Source organism: Trichosurus vulpecula, chromosome 6, assembly GCF_011100635.1.
Source record: "Trichosurus vulpecula isolate mTriVul1 chromosome 6, mTriVul1.pri, whole genome shotgun sequence".
NCBI classification, from domain to species: Eukaryota; Metazoa; Chordata; class Mammalia; order Diprotodontia; family Phalangeridae; genus Trichosurus; species Trichosurus vulpecula.
In genome coordinates this window covers 75,126,204-75,147,350 of record NC_050578.1, presented here as the reverse complement: position 1 = coordinate 75,147,350, position 21,147 = coordinate 75,126,204, and the positions used below count along the sequence as shown (strand labels likewise).

Genomic DNA, 21,147 nt, shown 5'->3' with positions numbered 1-21,147 from the left:
ATAGTTCCTTTATTCACCTTTGCTCAAGCTCCCAACTGGTTCCCAGGACTCCCTTTCCCCCACTTTGATTCTGACTCAGTGCTCTTGAAATGTTTTTTCATTGCATATCCTTACTAGTAAAAAATTCCTGAGCATGCACCCCCGATATATGTATATTTACTCATTCATGAATTTTATGTATTCTACAGTGTTAATAATTTTGTATGTTACAAAACTTACACAAAAATAAAACTAAAAAAAGATGAGCTAAATATGAAGCAAAATTTAATATTATAGTCTTTAATGAGCCCTTGGAGTTGAGTAGAGGAATGAGATGGTTAGACCTGCTTTTTAGGAAAATTATTCTTTTTAGGAAAAATACTTTGGGGTTGGGGGTGGGGATGGTGGTAAGTTGGAGAGTTGAGAGATTTGAGGTGGCAGAACAATTACTAGGTTATTGCAATTATCCAGGAGAGGTGAGGAAGGCCTTGAACTCCGGTCCATATCTTCTTTAGTAGAGAGAAGGGAACAGATGCAAGATCAGCTGTGGAGGTCAAAAGATCTGGCTACTCATTCGGCATGTGGGGAAAGACAAGAGAAAGAAAGAGATGGAGATGGAGAGATGGAAAGAGTGCAGAGGATGTGCTAAACATTTCACAGATATTAGCTCTTTAATCTTTACGATAACACTGAGGGGGAGGGGCTGTTGTCTCCATTTTACAGTTGAGGAAACTGAGGCAAAATAGGCAGGGACTTTCCAGCCACAGACTGGATTTGAACTCAGTCTTCTTGACTCCCTGCCCAGTACTCACTCTGTCCACTGCACCTCCTAGCTGATTCTTATCTCATCTTCCTTGTCTCTATTTGCCTATTAGCATGTCCAGGTTGTCACTATCCAAACTGTATTACTGATGCTTCCCAGCCTCTCTCATCCTTCTTGTGCTGTTGGCAATCTGTACAGGGTAGTCTCCACTCTAGAATGTCCTCTCTTTTTGTTGGGGTCTCTTGGAATCTGTTTTCCTTGCCCTCTCACCTTACCAGCTCTGCGTCACCTTGCATTTTGTCTGCATCCTGCCTTTGCCCCCATCACACCGTGCGTTACACTCTTCTGTGTAGTTTCCCTAGCCTGCTCCTGATAGAATGTAAGGTCTTTGAGGGCAGGAACTAGGATTTCTTACCTTTGCATTTCTAGTACCTACTACACTACCCAGCAGAAAATAGGTGCCTTATAAATGTTTTAGTTAGAATGTTGAATATGATTCGATACTGAAGCACTGATACACTTGTCCTTAGTTTACCCTCAAAACACATACACACACACACACTCAGTTGTATGTGTTCCTTAAAAAAATTGTTAAATTGCATACGTGTAGGCAAATATGTTTGAGAATTTCTTGGTGGTACCTTAGCCTAATTTTGAATGCTGAGAAGAGAAATATTTATTTTACAACATACTTTCAATTTGTTGCTAATATTTTGATACCTTGATTGAGCCTTGATTACATTTAAACTTTAGTTGTAGGAATTACTTATATGATTTAATGAATGGTGAAGTTCATTCTGTAAAAATGGTTTTGGAATTTTATTAAATTAAAATAATACTTTGAGAAGCTCTTTCTAGTAAATTTCAATTATAGTTTACATTTATAGTTTCTTCTTCCCTAGCCTGAAATATTTTAAGGCAAAATAATGTGTCAAAGCATCTTATGACTCAGAGGAATTTAGGGCTGGAAGGGTGTTAATCATCATTTACTTGGAATCACAGACTTTTAGAGGTAGAAGAGAATAATAGTAATGAAAATGATAATAATTGTTAGCAGCCATTTAGTTCAACCCATAACTCAAAGAAATTCTCACTAAGACATCCCTGACAAGTCACCTGTTTGCCTAGGTTCTGCTTGAAGACCTCAAATGAGGGTTAAGGGGTATGTACAGTTTAGTGATTTTTTGGTCATGGTTACCAAAACTGCTTTCTGCTAACACTGCCGATTCAGAGGTGGTCCAGCGATGCATTATTGTGCCTATTTTTTCCACAGGCTCCCATTTTCCATTTTTGACAGATATGCCAGTTTGATAGATGTGAGGTGGGACCTCAGAGTTGCATAATTTGCATTGCTTTATTAGTGATTTGCAATATTTAAAAAAAAATTGCTGTTGATAGTTTGGTTTTCTTTCTTTGAAGCAGCATCCCCCAGGCTACTGGTCCTGCTTCCAGCCCAGCCCCCACATCAAATCCTTTGGAGAAGGGGCCAGACCCCCACCAACTGCCAATCAACCAACCAACTACAGCTTACAAGGCAGGCACTCCAGTCTAGCTGAAGCAGCAAAGCCCCCTGGGGGAGAGACGGAAGGCAGCATGTACCAGGCAAGTCAAACCACCATCACCTTGGCCACCATCTCTGCTCAGACCCTGGTGGAGTCAGCTCAGGACCCTAAACCCCAAGAGCTTTTGGAATAGCCATGCATCCAGCCCAGTGCCCTCAGCCATCATGCCAGGAAGCACTCCTGTGGGAATGCAGCCTGGCCCCGGCTCCTGAAGACGTAGAAAACACAATTCTTGTCACCATGGTCCTTGGTATTCTCAAATTGTTCAGCACCAGGAACTGCTAGTATTTGATGAGTGGAAATGACATTAAAGAAGAGGCATGACCATCTGCCCAAGAATCCTGGGACCTTTCCATCTGACTTGCATCTGAAACCTCATTAGAATGTGAGCTCCTTGGGAGCAGGGATTGCCTACTTTCTGTGTTTGTATACTCAGCGTTTAGTCAGTGCTTTACTTGCAGGAAGCGTTTAATAAATTCTTTTTTTCATTCATTTATTCATTTTCATTCATTCATTCTGCCCTCTCCCAAAGTATAGCAATACTGCATTACATTCATGTACAACAGTTGGTTTCGCCATTTCCAGTCTTTGGGCATCTACTTTGTTTCCAATTTTTTTTTTGCTACCACAAAAAGTATGGCTATAAATATTTTTGTTTAAGTGTGGACTTTCTTCTTTGGATTATAAGCCTAGTAGTGGGATCTTGATCAAAAGGCATGAAAAACATTTTGGTCACTTTATTTACATAGTTCCATAATGGTTTTCCAAAATGGTTATACTGATTCACAGCTCCAACAAGAGGGTGCCTATCTTCTCCCTCCCAAAATTGACTATTCACATTGTCTATTTTGTGGGTATAGAGCAAAACCCTCAGTGTTTTTTGATTTATATTTCTCCCTTTGGTGATTTGGAGGATTTTTTGACATGGTAATTCTGTGTAATTCTTTTGAGAACTGTTCGTTCATATAATTTGACTACTTATTTATTGGGGAATGGCGTTAGGATTGTAGAATGTGAAGAAGGGGAGTAACTGGACTGTGAGGAAATTTAAATGACAAGCTAAAGACCTTCTAAGTTTTGTAGGATATGGACTGGAATGGGGAGAGGATTGAAGCAGGGTCTTTAATTAGAAGGCACCAATTCCAGTAGTAATGGTACAGTTAAGAATTTATGAAGAACCAGGTGGTGGCCTTGTGAGTGGAGATAAGGGACCTTATCTGAGAGTTGTTATGAAGTGAGAATTTGTAATGGAGTGGACTCCTGGAAGTCTTGGTTGTGACGCCTGAATTGGCAGCCTGGGTGATGAGGGTGGGGCTGTGGTGGGGGAGGGATGCTAGTGCCTTTAGCTATCATAGGATAGGTCAGAAGAGGAAAGGATCTTCTTGGGGTATGGAGTTTTGGTTTTTATATATCAAGGTATATCCAGTCTGGGATACTTAATAATTCTGGTTTTGTAGAGCAGGAAATTTAAGTTCCAAGGTCTTAAAGCGCTGACTACAGTCCAGTTTGTCTTACTACTTCTTCTAGTCTAGAGTTTTTTCCATTATGCTATGATGTATTGGCGTCGCCCATCCCCTCTCCCAAATTGAGCAGTTTTAAAGAGGTTTTACTTTATATGGTGATATATACTCTGCAGGAAAGACTTAGATTTAATCAGTGAGTGATTGTCTTTTAATATAACTCATGTAAACATTTGCTTTGAATCTTGACAAACTATCTTGTACATCACAGTCCTTAATGATAATTTGAAAGCTGTAGACATTTTATTTTAAATTTGATATTGTTTCTTGGGACAGCTTCAGTGATCTTTTGAGCTGTTGCATATAAAACCTCCTGGTTTTAGGGTTTGGCGATTCTGTTTTAAATATTTGAATGCTTAAACCAAGAACCTGTTGCTCTGCAGGCAGTTTCCAGAAATACTTGTGCCTATCTTGTAGCTCCAGGAGTGTGCTCATCTTTTTATATTGCAGGGGTCAAACGCAAACTCCTACAGATATTGAGGGACTCATCTGGTAGAAGCTCTCTCCTCTCCCTCCTATTTCATCCCTCCTTCCCAGACTGATATAAAGTAGTGAAGATTATCATTCTGTTGTTGGCTAAATAGGGAACCACCCAGAATACTCTGAAAGGAACCAAAGCTTTAGTTAATAAATGAAGGTTACAAGCTTGTGAGACTTATACAAGGTTAACTGTGACACTGATCATGGACTTTGGGGACAGAAATGTTGATTTGGAAGAAATGAGTCCAGTTTGGCATGTTAAGTGATTGAAGTTCTTTAAATATTGTGGGGAGGAATATATTTGCTTATGAGGGGCAGAGACCAGCTTTGCACACTGAAAGCTCCCAAACCTCAAATTCTGCACCACGTTTTGCATCTGCGCTCAATTGTGTATGTATAACATCTTCAGATGTACTTTTGAAAGCATTAGAAACACAACAGCAGCATGCTTCATTTCCTTTTAATATGGAAATGTTGCTAGTAACCATCAGAGTCAAATTATAGAAAAAAAAACTTAAGAAACTGTATGTTTCTATTCCTGGTCTTTGCATTTCATTTCATCTGAACAGACATTTAGTATGTACCTACTTTGAACAAGGCTCTGGGGATTCGGATAGAAAAATATACTCTTGAGGAAGCACCTTTGGGAAAGTGTTCACAGAAAGTGCTCATAAAAAGTATTAAAAAGTAATTTCACAAAGAAGAGGGCCTTGTCAGCTGGGTGAAGGGGTCATTACAGGCAGAGGAGGCAGTACCTGTATGTTATGCTTTGAAAGAATTAAAGGGAATTTAAGAAGCCGCCATTTGTCAGGGCCTGTGAGGTGCTGGTTATACAGACCTCCAAGGACATTAATTTGTATATGGGAAGATCCCATGTGCATATATGCATATATGTATATACACAGCATAAACCAAATAAATACGGAAGGTATTAATGACTGGGGGTGGGGATCAGGAAAGGCTTTAGGTAAAAGCTAAGCTTTGAAGAAGACTAGTGGTTTTTAGAGGCTTTGGTGAGGAAGAAAGCAGTGCAGAGGTGTGGCATTTGGAGAGAAGCGAGGCCCGAAAGTGAGGGTGTAATTGGGTTGGAGAAGGGCTTTAAATAACCCTGTTTTGTTTGTTTCATAGAGATGATAGTAAAGCCAAGGTGGATGAGGGGCTGGGGAGGAGACGCCTGCACGTTGTGGGCATGGAAGTAGGAGATGCCTGGTGTGTGCTGGAAATGTCTGGTGGGCTAGTTGGACCGAAATGGAGTGTGAATGGTGGAGAATAATGTCAGATCATACTGGAAAGGCATGTGGGAACTAGACTGTGGAAGGCTCTAAATGGCAGGCTGAGGATTTTGTCCTGTAGAGTCAGAAAGGAATCATTGAAAATTTCTGAGTAGAGTGTGACCCAGTCAGATTTGTGAATATCAATGAGAGCTGGATGGAAGATGAATTAATTGGAGAAAGTGAGAGACTAGAGGAAGGGGGAGTACTGATGATATGGGTCTGCAGCAGAGTGGTGGCAGTATCAGGAGAGAGGTGACAGCAACCAGTTGGATATAGGGAGTGAGGGAGTGAAGAATTGAGGGTAGCCCCAGGTAGATAGAGGGGTTAGAAAGAAGTAGGGAGGCTTGAGGGGAAAGATAACATTATTAGGTAAAACAGGGGGGTCTCCAGTGACAAAGATGGCATTGTCACCGCACTGATAGAGAAAACTCAGCTGTTAGAATTCGTATTTTGGACAAATGTGGAACTTTCAGTTATGAAACAAATATTTGCATAGATTTTGCTCATAGTTCCTATGTGTGCATTAATTTTGGTGGAAGTCTGAGTATTAAAATAGTAGAAATGTGGATACTTTGGTGACTTATTGTGGCAGTAATGTGATATAGTGGAAAGAGTGCTGAACTTGGAGTCACAGGATAGGAATTCAAATTCTGACTCCACCAGATTGCTTCCTGTATGAACACATAAGCACATCCAGGCCTCAGTTTTCTCATTTGTAAAATGAAGGGGCTAATGACCTCTGAGGTTCCTTACACCTCTAAGTCTCTCCGTAGGTCAGGCTGGAAACTCCCCCAGATCTGTCTGTATAAATTATAAAATAACTGCTCAAGGGTCAGGGAGGTAATGTGTTCAAGGCCACACAGTTCTTAGGGAGGACAGTATTATCTTAGGTCTTTTTGCTTTCTGGTCAAGAATGCTATGCAAGGCACATTTTTAAAGCACCTACTGTGTGTCACTGGGGACACAAATAAGAAAATGACAATCCTGGCTCTCAAGAAGCTTACAATCTAATGCAGGAAGACAACACACAAAAAAAAAAAAGTTGAAAAGGTTGGGGGGAGAACTGTGCCTTTCATGGACCTTAGGACAAAACTGAGATCTCCTGCAGGCAGGGGGCCTCCTTTTCATGTCCTGTTGTAAACAGAAGGACCCCAGGAACGTATTTGAGGAGTTGGTCTATTTTTCTTCCCTATGTATTTTAAAGTATTTCAATTTTGTATTTTAAAGAGCAACTAGTACTTTTTAGATTCTACAGGTAGAATTCAGTTTTAATGAAAACCTTTGTATACAATAAAGTTTTATTGTATAATAAAGTTTCTGTATAACAGGTTTATCTACTAGGTATTACCAGGCCTCATCTGATTCATCACTCATGTGAATATAGCCAATTTTGTTGGAAAAGCAATCCTTTTCAGAATAGTCACTGTTTATGGAAAAGTCAAAGTATTTAATGAAGCTTTTTTTGCTTTGCTAAAGGTGTTAATATAGCTGTACTTGTTGAGTTTCAAAAAATACCTAATTTAAGAATGCCTAAAGATTTTGTCATTGTCTCCCTCTATTCTTCCTCCCCATGAGGCTGCTTGGGACAGTGACAGTGTTGACCTGAGTTGACAGCCATCTCTTGGACTTCTGAGGGACTTATCTTTTTCCTACCTTCTCCATGGAGAACTGTGTGCATGTTGAGCTCCTCCCAGCCTTACCTTCATAGCTCACTTCCATTTTTCTGCACACTTCCTTTTAAAGTCAGGCCCTTTATTTTCTAACTGTTGTTACCCCATGAAAGTCTTTTTTCTTATTGCTCTTCTTCACTTCCTTTAAGAGCCCAAAACTGATCTCAGAGCAGGGCTAAGAAATATAAGGGTGGTGTGATAATGTACTTTTATCAGGCAAGAGGAAAGCTACAGGTTGCCAAGTTATATTTTAAAAAATTGCCATAAATTTCCAAAGCCTTTGAAAGTGCTTAGAAATACTGTTTAGAAGGTCCACAAACATACCTTCTCATAATAAATGTGCCTTCACTCATATCAACATTCAAGAGGGAAAAAAACATCTTTAAATTTTAGTTCAATTTTGCTCTTGGTTAATGACTAGAATCAAAACTATAGTTTTCTTGCTATTTTTCTTCTTTGCGTCACTAATAAATTAATCTTTTGTGAGCTGACTTCGTACACTAACATCATTTATAACAATATTTCTAATTTCTCTGTTGACCTCCAATCTCTTATCTCAAGCTGCCTTTCAGACATTTTAAACTGGATGTCCAGTAGACATCATAAGCCCAACATGTCCAAAGCCTAACTTACTATCTTTCTCAATAAATCCTTCTCCACCTTCCTCCTTACCTCTTTCCCCTTCCCTGTTACTGTGTAGGGCAACATCGTTCTCCCACTCCCTCAGGTTTATAGCTTAGGAGTCACCCTGGATTTCTTACTATCTCTCACCTCCCATATCCAAGCTGTTGCCAAGGCCTGTCGAATTCACCTCTGCAACATCTCTTGAATACATTCCATTCTCTTCTCTGACATTGCTACCATTTTAATATAGGCCCACATCACCTCACATTTGGACTATTACAATACCCTGCTGGTGACTTTGCCTGCTTCAAATCTCTACTGGATCCATCCTCCACTTTCAGCCACCAAAATGATTTTCTTAAAGCTTGGGTCTGACCATCTCATCCCCCTTCTCAATAAATTCAAGTGATTCCTTATCACCTCCAGGATCCAGTACAAAATACTCACATTCAAAACCCTTCATAACTTAGCCCGCTCCTGCCTTTCCAGTCTTCTTGCACTTTACTTCTCACCTTGTACTCTTTAGTCCGGTGACATTGGCCTCCTTGCTATGCCAGGAACAAGACACTATTTCTTGTGTTGGGTCATTTTCTCTGGTTGTCCACCATTCTTGAAATGTTCTCTGTCATCTCTCTGAGGAGGTTGGAAAAGGTTCACTGTTAGAAGGTGGGATTTTAGTTGGAACTTAAGGGAAGCCAGGAGGCAGTGATGGATATCCCATAGTCATCTCAAATTTAATATATCCCAAACCAAACTTGTTATTTCTCCCTTTAAACTGATGGCTCCTCCTACCTTCCCTATTTTTGTTGAAGGTCGGCACTATTCTTCAAATTTTTCTGTTTTGAAATTCCTGTGTAGCTAAATTCCTGGTAAAGGACTTCTATAGTACGTACCTTCACTTTCTCTTTTCTTATTCTCTTCTTAACCCTTCCTACTGGCTTCTGACCTATATTGTTCCACTGAAATGGATCACTCCAAACTTACCAATGATCTCTTGGTTGCCAAATCCAATGGCCTTTTCTCAATCTTCATTCTCCTTGCCCTCTCTGCAGCCTTTGACGCTGTTCATCGCTCTCTCCTCCTTGATACTCTCTCTTGGTTTTCTTCTTACCTATCTGACTATGTCTTTTCTGTCTCCTTTGCTGGATCTCCTTCCAGATCATGCCCTCCAATCATGTGTCTCTCAGGGTTCTGTTCTGGGCCCTTTTCTCCCACGGTACTACTTCACTTGGTCATCACATCAGCTCCCATGGATTTAATTACCATCTCTATTTTGATGATTCTCAAATCTTCCTTTCCTGCCCCAATCTCTGCTGACCTCCAGTCTCTCATCTCCTCTACCTTCCTCTCAGCATCTTGAACTAGATGTCCAGTAGACACCTTAAACTCAGCATGTCCAGAACAGAACTCATTATCTTTTACTGTTAAATCCTCACCTCCCCCTTTGTCTATTACTGTATAGGCAGGGCACCACCTTCACAGTCTCTCAGGCTGGCAACCTAGGGGTCATTTTGGGTTCTTCACTATCATCCCTTATCCAAGCTGTTGCCAAGGCCTGTCAAGTTTTGCCTTTGCAACATCTCTCGAATATGCCCCTTACTCTTCTCTGCCACTACTCTACTGCCTAACTTTTGGGTCTGCCTGCCTCAAGTTTTTCCTCATTCCAATCCACTCTCCACTCCACTGCTAAAGTGATTTTCCTTAACAAAGGTCTGATCATGTCACACCCCCCTTCTCAGTAAGCTCTGCTGGCTCCCTCTTTGGCATTCAAAGCCCTTCCTTCTCACACCTTATTCCCCAGTGATCCTGGCCTCCTCCACAAACCAGATGCTCTGTCTCCTGCCTCTGGGCATTTTGTCTGACTCTCCTTGCCTGGAACACTCTCCCTCTTGAGACCTCTCTGATTACAGACCTCCCTGACTTCCCTTTAAGTCTCAACTAAAGCCCCGTCTTCTACAGAAAGCCTTCCCTAACCTTTCTCAGCTTTCCCTCCTTTGAGTATTTCCTGTTTATCCTCTGTGTAGCTTACTTTGGATAGATTTGTTCTCATGTTGTCTGTCCCATTAGATCATAAACTCCTTGAAGACAGGGGCTGCCTTCCCAGCTTTTAGCACAGTGTCTGGCACATAGTTGGCCCTTAATAAATGTTTATTGATTGATTGATTGATTCTTCACTCCCCCTTATCCCCTGTATCCAGTCAAGTATCTAGTGCCAGGGACTGAATTAAGTGCTTTCCAGCTATCTCCTATGATGTTGACAATAACCTTATGAGATAGGCGCTATTATTATCCTTATTTTACAGTTGCAGAAACTGAGACAGACAGAGGTCGAAGCGAATTGCCCAGAGTCACACAGCTGAGAAATGTTTCAGGCTAGATTTGAACTCAGGTCTTCTGACTCCAAGGTCAACACTATCTGCCGCACTACCTGGCTGACTCTAGCATTTCTCACATCTGCCCCTTTTCTCTACACATGCTGCAGCTCTTTATCTCTTTCCTAGTCTCTCTACATCCACTTCGTCCACTTACCAGCCAGATTGATAATCTTTTTTTTTTTTGGCAGGGCAGTTGGGGTTAAGTGACTTGCCCAAGGTCACACAGCTAGTACGTGTATCAAGTGTCTGAGACCAGATTTGAACTCAGGTCCTCCTGACTCCAGGGCTGGTGCTCTACTCACTGCGCCACCTAGCCGCCCCCAGATTGATAATTTTAAAGCATAGATCTCATCCTACCCTTTCCATATTAAAGAAACTTTAATGGCCTCCTATAGCCTTTAGGGTAAAACACTCCTTTATTTGGCATTTAATATGTTTCCTAGTATAATTAAATAATTCAAGCTCCCCTCCTCCCTGCGCTGTACTTTGGAGCAGCTGGGTGGCCTCATGGAACAAGGTGGGAGACCTGCCATTGGGAACAGCTGAGTTTAACTCTTGGCAAATCGCCCAACCTGTCGACCCTTAGTTTCCTCATGTCAAAAATAGGGGTAATAATAGTGCCTGCCATATCAGGTAGTGATGAGAGCCAGTTAAGATTACTTACGTAAAGTGCTTTGCAGACCCTAAAGCATCACATAAGAGCTGCTGCTTCTCTTCTTTCTGCTTCCCTCCCCCACCACCCCCACTGTCTGTCTAGTCCTCCATGACCAGAATGGTCTCCCTTTGTACCTCTCCTTTGAGAACTCCTTGAAGGAGCTTAAGTGTGGAGCTCAGGTCCTCTCCTCCAGGGTTCTATCCTGATTTCTCCAGTCACTACTTCCCCTTCATCACTGTATATATCTTTTGTGTGTATGTTGTATTTACTTGTCTATTAATCTCTTCCCTCCTACCGCTTCCCCCACCCTCCCCATCTCGTGCTCTGGGCTTCCAGAGATACAACTTTGGTCACATCATGTGCCCTCTCTATTTATTCTTGGCTGTAAAATTTGGATAATACTGAGCAGTATTATCTCCGAAGGAAGTTTGTAGGGAAAATAGTGTTAACTGTAAAATGAAATGTGAAGGTGAACAGCTATTATCTATCCTCACAATTTGTGTATAGCTGCGAGAAGTTTGTTGTTTTAAAACTGTGAGACTGTGCTTAAACGGGAAGTCTTAGCATTTTACGCAGCTGTAGAGAGAATCATAATTTTAATTAAATAAACTGCTTTACAAATTGTAGGTGAACTGGCATTTAATGTTTCTAGGTTAAAACGTGAATTTCTTGATAATAGGTAAAGAACAGATGATTCCCCTTCCCTGCCCATAGTCATTATTTTTTTAAAACGTGATTTTCAAAAATAATCTTTAGTTTATATGTCCACTTCTTTCTTTTGAATTAACTTTTCCCCCCCTCCTTCCCCCAGGTGGATTCTCCACTGTGTTTCTGGTACGGGCACATGGTGGAATACGGTGTGCATTAAAGCGAATGTATGTTAATAACATGCCTGATCTGAACATCTGTAAAAGAGAAATAACAATTATGGTGAGTAAGAGAATAATTAACCTCTGAAATGTTTGTGGTGTACTTATGTAGCATCAAATGACTTTCATTAAAGCTCTTAAAATTGTTTACATATGCCTTAACCCCTTTCTATTGTTTAAATAATGCAGGAAAAACAGTTAACAAGCGTTTATTAAACCCTTACTGTATGCCAGCTACTGTACTGTGAACAAGGAGAAAACAAAAATAGTTGCAGACAATATGCTTATAATTAAGTTTATACAAGATACGTTGTTTTGGTAAAGGTATAAGCCTCACCTTGATGGTAGGGGAGGAACTCCTTGCCATGGGGAGCACGGCCTTGGAAGGGAGTCCAAGGCCCTTAGCACTGCTCAGGGGCTCATGGGTCTAAGGGATACAGAGAGAGGGATTTCTTGTCCCTGAGGCACTGAGTGCAGGCCCTCAGCTCTTGTTTTCAAGAAGTCCTGCCCATGGAGGTAGAGCTATTGAAAGTCCTAGGCCTGGCCTGGCCAGTGACTTAGCAACCTGAGGGTCAGGGAAGAGTTCCTTTTCCCTGGCTTTTGGGGGTGAAAGTTTCAGCCCTTGCTCTCCCATCCTGCCTGTGGTGTTGGAGAGGTGCAGAGTCCTGGTTCCAGCTCTGGTCAGTAACTTAGGAACTTAGGGGAGGTACTGGTGGTCAGTACACCTTTACACCTTGGCCATTACACACAGAAGTGGTTAGAGTGGATTTTAACAGGGAAGGAGTGCTCCAAGAGACATTACCAGAGGATTTATTAGTGACCCAGTGACACTCACCTCTGCCAGAGGCTGGTGGTGGATGTGGACAGGAGCTGGAGGAAGGTGAGTTCATACTCTCTTTCTGACCCATGTGTGCATGGATAGACAGGCCACTCGCTGTCTCAGCGCTTCAGGCAGTGATGGAATCATGGGTTTAATCTTTCCTGCAGAACAATGGTAGCAGCTGCAGCAAGGACCCACTACATCAGATTAAGCAGGGTCAGTTCTGAAAACTCCACTGTTTTACAGTAATTCAGAAGCTGTAACCCTTCAGATGTCCAGTTCCATAAGCATACTTCAGCTTTTTGTCGCAGTAAAGGGCCATGTTTACTGAGTATATTTTGGTGCAAGAGAAGCTATGAGGGGAAGAGGAGGGCTGGTCCTCACCAACCCCCTCCCTCCTTCTGCCAGGCTTGAGGCTGAGAGTTCCAACCTGCCCATGTTGATCTTGAAGCCCTAAGCAGAGTTGGGGAGCCTGCCACGTTAAGACCACATGTGGCCCAGTCAAATTCAGTCAAAGGGCCACACTTGAGGACCTAGAAGGCCACATGTGACCTTGGGGCCACAGGTTCCCCACTCCTGTGCCTAGGCACAGTCCAGGTAGCAGCTAAGGTGGCCGTTATTCGATGTTGTATTTGTGTATTTCTTAATAATTTAACGTGTGTAAAACTGTGCTAGCAGTTTTATTAGGTTCCTGCATTTTTTTAATGTGTCACTAGTGAAGTTCTTGAGAGTTGTGCTTGTAAACTCTTTTTCCTCATAAATCAGTGTACACTGATTCATGGTGAAGTTGGCAGGGCCAATTACATAGAAACAGAAATTAGTCATTTAAAATGGGTTTCTATTTGGAAGCTGATGTGATTTTTTTTTTCCATTTAGAGTATTGATTGGAAGGGAACTTTGAGGAGTTTATTCGTCATATTGTAGCTACAGTCTTTTTGTTGCCTCTCTTATTAAATTTGAAAGGAGGTAGTTAATATACCAGGCTAAGTAAAACCTTCTTAACTCTGAAATTAATCTGACAAAATCAGAAGCATTCTAAAAACCTCAGTGTTATAAAATATTTAGATGTTCAGAATTGTGTGTGTATGTGTGTATTATGTTCTTTATAAGATAAAATTTTGTGTTACGTGATTTATTTAATGGTAAACTTGGGAATTGGGGGCAGTTAGGTGGTCCAGTGGATAGAGTGTCAGGCCTGGAGTCAGGAAGATCTGAGTTAAATTCAGCCCGAGACACTTTCTAGCTGTTGCCTCAGCTTGTCATCTGTAAAATGAGCTGGGAAAGGAAATGGAAAACCGTTCCAGTATCTTTGCTAAGAAAATCCCCAATGGGGTCAGGAAGAGTAGATCGCAACTGAAATGACTTGACAACAAAAACTTGAGAATAATACTTAAATTTCATGTAAGAAGTAAAAATTTTGGCCACTTTGGTTTGACAGCAGATGAAACTTCACAGAAAAATAACAGTTTTGATTTGGATTTTTGAGAAAAATTAGCTTAGCTTTTTTAAGAGCTTCCAATGGTGCATTAAAAAATATAAAGCCATTTATCATTTTAATTTTGAAAATAAAACAGTGGTCATCTCTTATTCTCTCTCCCCCACCTCATGAGAGAAGGAGAAGAACAAATTCTCAGTTACAGTTAAGCCATCAAGCAAAACAAATTCTCTAGTTGGCCTTGTCTGAAAAATATGTCTCATTCTTTACCCTGAGTCTTATCACTAACCAGTCAGGAGGTGGATAGCATGCTTCATCATTGGTCCCTTGGACTCATATTTAGTCATTGCATTGATCAGAGTTCTTACATCTTTCAAAATTGGTTGTTTTTATAGTGTATTTACTATATAAATTCTTCTCCTGGTTCTGTCCATTCTTTTTTAGTTTATACAAGTCTTCAAGAATGGTTGATCATTTTTATAATATTGTTCTTGTGAATTATTCTTTTGGTTCTACTCATTTCACTCTGTATCACTTCATATAAATCTTAACATGTCTCTTTTAAAAATCATCTTTTGGGGGTGGAGCCAAGATGGCAGCTGGAAAGCAGGGACTTGCGTGAGCTCCCCCCAGGTCCCTCCAAAAACCTATAAAAAATGGCTCTGAACAAATTCTAGAACTGCAGAACCCACAAAAGAGCAGAGGGAAGCAGGGCTCCAGCCCAGGACAGCCTGGATGGTCACTGGGTAAGGTCTATTACACGGAGCTGGGAGCAGAGTGGAGCAGAGGCCAGCGTGGGCAGCGTGGACCAACCAGACCGGGAGCTGGGAAGAACAGGCCCTACTGCCCTGAATCAGTGAGCTGTGGCAGTTAGCAGACTTCTCAACCCACAAACATCAAAGACAACAGAGAAGGTTAGTGGGAAAAGCTGCTGGGACAGAGTGAAAGGAGTTTGCAGTTTGGCCACATCCCCAAGGCCAGCAGAGGTGGTGCAGCTACAGAACTACAACTGCAGTTGCTTCTGGCCCCAGTCCCAGCAGGTGGGAGGAATTAAGTGGAGGATCTGAGCAGGAGTGCAGAGCCAGCTTAAGATCTGAGTCGAGGTCCTGATTGGCGGTTCTTGGGGGAGGAGGAGCGCTGCTGTAGCAGAGCTTGCTGTGTAGAAATAGCTCTGAAAACAGCAGCTCAACCCCTCAAGCTTGGGACAAAGTACTCTATACTCTACAAGCAGTCATACCCTGGCGAAAAACTCAAGGGTCAAGTAGTTGGTTGGGAACATGGCCAGGCAGCAAACGTGGACTCAGATTCAGACTCAGACTTTGGAATCTTTTTTTGGTGACAAAGAAGACCAAAACATACAGCCAGAAGAAGTCAACAAAGTCAAAGAGCCTACATCAAAAGCCTCCAAGAAAAACATGAACTGGTCTCAGGCCATGGAAGAGCTCAAAAAGGATTTGGAAAAGCAAGTTAGAGAAGTAGAGGAAAAATTGGGAAGAGAAATGAGAATGATGCAAGAAAACCATGAAAAACAAGTCAATGACTTGCCAAAGGAGACCCCAAAAAATACTGAAGAAAATAACACTTCAAAAAATAGACTAACTCAAATGGCAAAAGAACTCCAAAAAGCCAATGAGGAGAAGAATGCCTTGAAAGGCAGAATCAGCCAAATGGAAAAGGAGGTCCAAAAGACCACCGAAGAAAACACTATCTAAAAAATGAGATTGGAGCATGTGGAAGCTAGTGACTTTATGAGAAGTTAAGATATTATAAAACAGAACGAAAGGAATGAAGAAATGGAAGACAATGTGAAATACCTCATTGGAAAAACCACTGACCTGGAAAATAGATCCGGGAGAGAAAATTTAAAAATTATTGGACTACCTGAAAGCCGTGATCAAAAAAAGAGCCTAGGTATCATCTTTCAAGAAATTATCAAGGAGAACTGCCCTGATATTCTAGAGCCAGAGGGTAAAATAGAAATTGAAAGAATCCACCAATTGCCTCCTCAAAAAGATCCCAAAAAGACAACTCCTAGGAATATTGTTGCCAAATTCCAGAGCTCCCAGGTCAAGAAGAAAGAAACAATTTGAGTATTGTGGAAACATAATCAGAATAACACAAGATCTAGCAGCTTCTACGTTAAGGGACCAAAGGTGCAGTTCTGTAGGAAGGGAAGAGGGGGCAGGTGAGGGGGAATGAGTGAATTTTGCTGTCATCGGATTTGACCCGAGGAAGGAATAACACACACACTTAATTGGGTATCTTACCCCACAGGAAAGAAGGAGGAAGGAGATAAAAAAGGGGGGGACAATAGAAGGGAGGGCAGATGGGGGAGGAGGTAATCAAAAACAATCACTTTCGAAAAGGGACATGGTCAAAGCAGAAAATTGGATAAAGGGGGATAGGATAGGAAGGAGCAACATATAGTCAGTCTTTCACAACATGAGTATTGTGGAAGGGTTTTACATAATGATACGCATGTGGCCTATATTGAATTGCTTGCCTTCTTAGGGAAGGTGGGTGGGGAGGGAAGAGAGGAGTCAATTTGTAATTCAAAGTTTTAAAAGAAGGTGTTCAAAAAAAAGTTTTTGCATGCAACTAGGAAATAAGATATACAGGCAATGGGGCATAAACATCTATCTTGCCCCACAGGAAAGTAAGGGAAAAGGGGATGGGGGGGAAGTGGGGTGACAGACGGGAGGGTTGACTGGGGAACGGGGCAATCAATATATGCCATCTTGGAGTTGGGGGGAGGGTAGAAATGGGGAGAAAATTTGTAATTCAAAGTCCTGTGAAAATTAATGCTGAAAACTAAAAATATTAAATAAATAAATAAATAATGATTTAAGGAAGGCAAAAAAAAAATAAAAATCTTTTTTTTCCTATTTTTTCTTTTTAACTGCACAGTAGTATTCTATTAATTCATATCCCACTGTGTTTAGACCTTCCCCAGTTGTTGGACATCCCTTATTTTCCAGTTTTTTTCCACTACAAAAAATAGCTGATTTATTTTTGTATCTACAGGGTCTTCTCCTTTTTTCTTTTATCTTTTTGAGGTATAGGGCAGCAAGGTTAAAGGGTATACATTATTTAGTAACTTTTTGTATAAATTCCAAAGTGCTTGCCAGAATGGTTGGTTTCATTCACAGCTTCACCAACATTTAGTGTTGCCATTTTACCACAGCTCCTCCAACATTTGTCATTTTCTTTTTTGTTATCTTTGCCATTATTGCGGGTATGAAGTAGAGCTTAAGATTTTCTTTAATTTGTATATCTCTGGAATTATTAGAGCATTATTTTTCCATTTGGGGAAGTGGAAGAAGTGTTACCCCTGACATAACTGCTTTACAAATATCACCTCATTTCATTCTTACAACAATACTTCTAGGTACGTGCTGTTAAAATCTTCATTTTACATTTGAGGAATCTGAGGCAAACAGATGTTAAATGACTTGCCGGGGGTCACACAGTAGTGTTGGAGGCCAAGCATGTTAGCTGCTTCACTTGTTAGCCACCCCCGTGGTTTTAGGTAGGTAGGTTTTCTTTCTTTGAGAATGTCCTATTCCCATCTTTATACAATTTATCAGTTGGTTCTAATTTTCAGGACTTATCCCAACTGAACTTTTCTTTTAATTGTGTACTTTTGTGTGTGTTCTCTGCTTATGTATTAGGAAATAGTTTTAGATGCTGATAGCCTATTACAGAGAAATGTACTGTCCTATGATTTTAGTGATATGAAATGTGATATCTATATTTTAAGGTAAATGACTTAGTGTACCTGAGTGTACCATTTTTCACATAAGCGAAAGCTTTAAAGAAACAACTGTTTTGAACAATTTTAAGAGTTGTACACATTCTTTATTATATTTTGCATTAGTAATGGGTAAGACCTTGTAGAAAACATAGTCTTACATAATTTTAAAAAAGATTTTTCTGGGGGAAAAGTTTGAACTCAGATTTAATTGCCCCTCTTACTACTTTCTGTTAAACGTTTTAAACATTGAATTGTGCTAAAGTATTAACAAATGAAAGACTGTATTGTTACAGTAGACCTGTCTTGAAACCAAGACCTGCTTGGGCTGAAGGTGGCTTAACCTCTTTCTGCTCTAGGCAGTTGGACTATATGTCTCAGAGACGGTGCCTACCCACATTGGCAGAAGGATTTTCCTTGGGGAGTAGTGGTGGTAGTGGTTTTCTTAATACCCATGAAATTGCAGTTCTAGTACCTCTTTCTATCTTTAATAATAATCATATGAAGGGTTGTTCCAAATCACTCATGATGGTAGTAAAGCAAACCAGAGCAAGTCTGAATTTACTTCTCCTGTAACAAATTGACAAGAATGAGTGAAAATGTTGGTGTTTATGGGGCCGTAGAAAGATAGACATGCATATGTATTGTTGGTGAGGCCATGGATTGATTCAGCCATCCTGGGATCCATTTGGAATTGTGTTGAAAAGAGAATAATGTGCTCATACCTTGTGGTCCATAGATCCCAGTGCTAGGTATATACTGTAAAAAGATCAAGGATCAGGATGAAGGGACCTATATGCACCAGCGTATTCTTTAAAAAATTTTTTTAAACAATGCTGCCATTGTTTATTTTTTTCAGTCTTCTTTAATTTCATTATTTATTTATTTTTAGCATTCTTTTTTAAATTTTGAATTCTAAATTCTTTTCCTCCCACCCATTCCCCACATACTGAAAAGGCATATCAATTATACATGGGAAATCATGCAAAATATTTCCATATTAGCCCGTTTCAAAAAACAAGAAACATAAAGAGAGAAATTATGCTTCAGTTTGCACTCCAAGTTCATCAGTTCTCTCTCTGGAGGTGGGTAGCATTTTTTCAGCATGAGTCCTTTGGAATTGTTTTGGATCTTTGAATTTATCAGAGTAGCAAAGTCTGACAGTTGATCATTGTTATAACATTGCTGTTACTGGGCATAATGATCTCCCGGTTTTTTCTTAGTTCATTTTGCATCAGTTCATATAGGTCTTGCCATGTATTTTTTCTGGACTCCCTCTCCCCAGTCCTCAGTCATTTCTTATAGAACAATAGTACTTCATCACAATCATAAGCCACAACTTGTTCTGCCATTTCCGTATTGATGGTTGTCACCTCAATTTCCAGTTCTTTTGCCACCACAGAAAGAGCTACTATAAATATTTTGTACATATAGGTCCTTTTCCTTTTTCTTTGATCTCTTTGGAATATAGACAGTTGTATTGCTGGGTCAAAGGGTTATGCACAGTTTTATAGCCCTTTGGGCCTAGTTCCAAATTGTTCTTCAGAATGATTGGACAGTTCCCATTCCACCAGCAGTTCAGTAATGTCCACATTTTTCCCTCATCTCTTCCAGCATTCGTCATTTTGGGTAAGTGTGAGTTGATACTTCAGAGTTGTTTTAATTTACATTGCTTTACTCAGTGATTTAGTGTAGTTTTTTCCAATGATTATAGATAACTTTGATTTCTTCTTCTGGAAACTTCCTGTTTATATCCTTTGGTCATTTGTTAGTTAGGGAATGGCCCTTATTTTTATAAATTTGACTTAGTTCTATACTCAGTATTTATTTAAGATACAAGACGTTTGTCAGAGAAACTTGCTGTGAAAATTTTTAAGATTACTTCATTGTCATTGTCTATGGCATCTTTTGAGAAAAATGTAGTTTTCCCTTATTATCTCTTTTAATTTGGTCTTTTTTTGCTTTTGCTTTAACTGAGATCAATATTGTTACTCCTCCCTTTTTTTTAAGCTTTAGCTGAAGCATATTACATTCTGTTCCAGCCCTTTATTTTAACTCTGTGTTTGTTTTTCTGTTTCAGTTGTGTCTCATGTAAACAACATATTGTTGGATTCTGATCTCTAATCCAGTCTGCTCTCTGCTTCTGTTTTATGGGTAATCTCATTCCATTCACATTCACAGTTATGATTACTGTGTATTTCCTTCCCTCCCATTTTCTTTAATTTCTTCTCTCTCTCTTTATTCTGTCCCTCCTCAAAAGTCTGTTTTGTTTCTAACCTCTGCCTCCCTTAATCTCTCGTCCCTTTTATCACCTACCCCCCTATTTCCTTCCCTTGCTATTTCCCTGTTGGGTAAGTTACATAGCTGAGTCTATTTATATTCTTCCCTCTTTGAACCAGCCTCCAGTGAGAACAAGGTTCAAGCACTGCCTGCCACCTCCCAATTTCCCCCTGCATTGTAAAAGCTCTTTCTTCCGTACCCCTTTAATGAGAAAATTTTCCCCATTCTACCTCTTCCTTCCCCCTTCTAGTGCATACCTGTTTCTCATCTCTTCATTTTTGGGGAGATTATTACATCATTACAATATAATTGACTCATACCTATGCCCTCTGTCTATGTAAATGCTTCTTAACTGCCCTAATAATGATAACGTTCTTAGGAGTTACATGAATCTTCTTCTCATGTAGGGATGTTCACAGTTTATTAAATTCTTTATGATTACTCTTTCATGTTTACCTTTTTATGCTTCTCTTGAGTCTTGTGTTTGAATGTCATATTTTCTATTCAGCTCTGGTCTTTTCATCAGGAATCCTTGAAAGTTCTGTATTTCATTAAATATCCTCTTTTTCCCCCTGAAGAATTACACTGAGTTTTTTCTGGGTGGGTGATTCTTGGTTGTAATCCTACCTCCAATATAATTTTCCAGTTCTTCTGTTCCTTTAACATGGAAGCTGCCAAATCTTGTGTGATCCTGACTGTGGCTTCACAGTATTTGAATTGGTTCTTTTTGACTGATTGAAATATTTTCTCTTTGACCTGGGACCTCTGGGATTTGGCTATAATATTCTTGAGAGTTTTTAATTTGGAATCTCTTTTAGGCAGTGATCAGTGGATTCTTTCAATTTCTGTTTTACCCTCTGGATCTGAGATTTTGGGATTGGTTTCCTTGATAATTTCTTGAAAGATGAGATCTGGGCTCTTTGATCATGGCTTTCAGGTAGTTCTGTAATTCTTAAATTATCTTTCCTTGATCTGCTTTCTGGGTCAGTTGTTTTTCCTGTGAGATATTTCATATTTTCTTCTGTTTTTTCATTCTTCTGACTTTGTTTTATTGCTTCTTGATGTCTCATGGAGGCATTATCTTCCATTT

At 40.2% G+C, this 21,147-nt stretch overlaps 1 protein-coding gene across 3 annotated transcripts in view; it reads left to right on the top strand.

Annotated features, from left to right (window-relative positions):
• The window catches only part of BMP2K (BMP2 inducible kinase), a 121,482-nt gene that overhangs the window by 27,751 nt on the left and 72,584 nt on the right, over positions 1 to 21,147 (top strand). For all 3 annotated transcript variants that reach the window (XM_036762794.1, XM_036762795.1, XM_036762793.1), the window contains exon 2: positions 11,714 to 11,832. In XM_036762794.1, the coding sequence (XP_036618689.1) occupies positions 11,714 to 11,832 (119 nt within the window). The remainder of the gene's footprint in view (positions 1 to 11,713; positions 11,833 to 21,147) is intronic.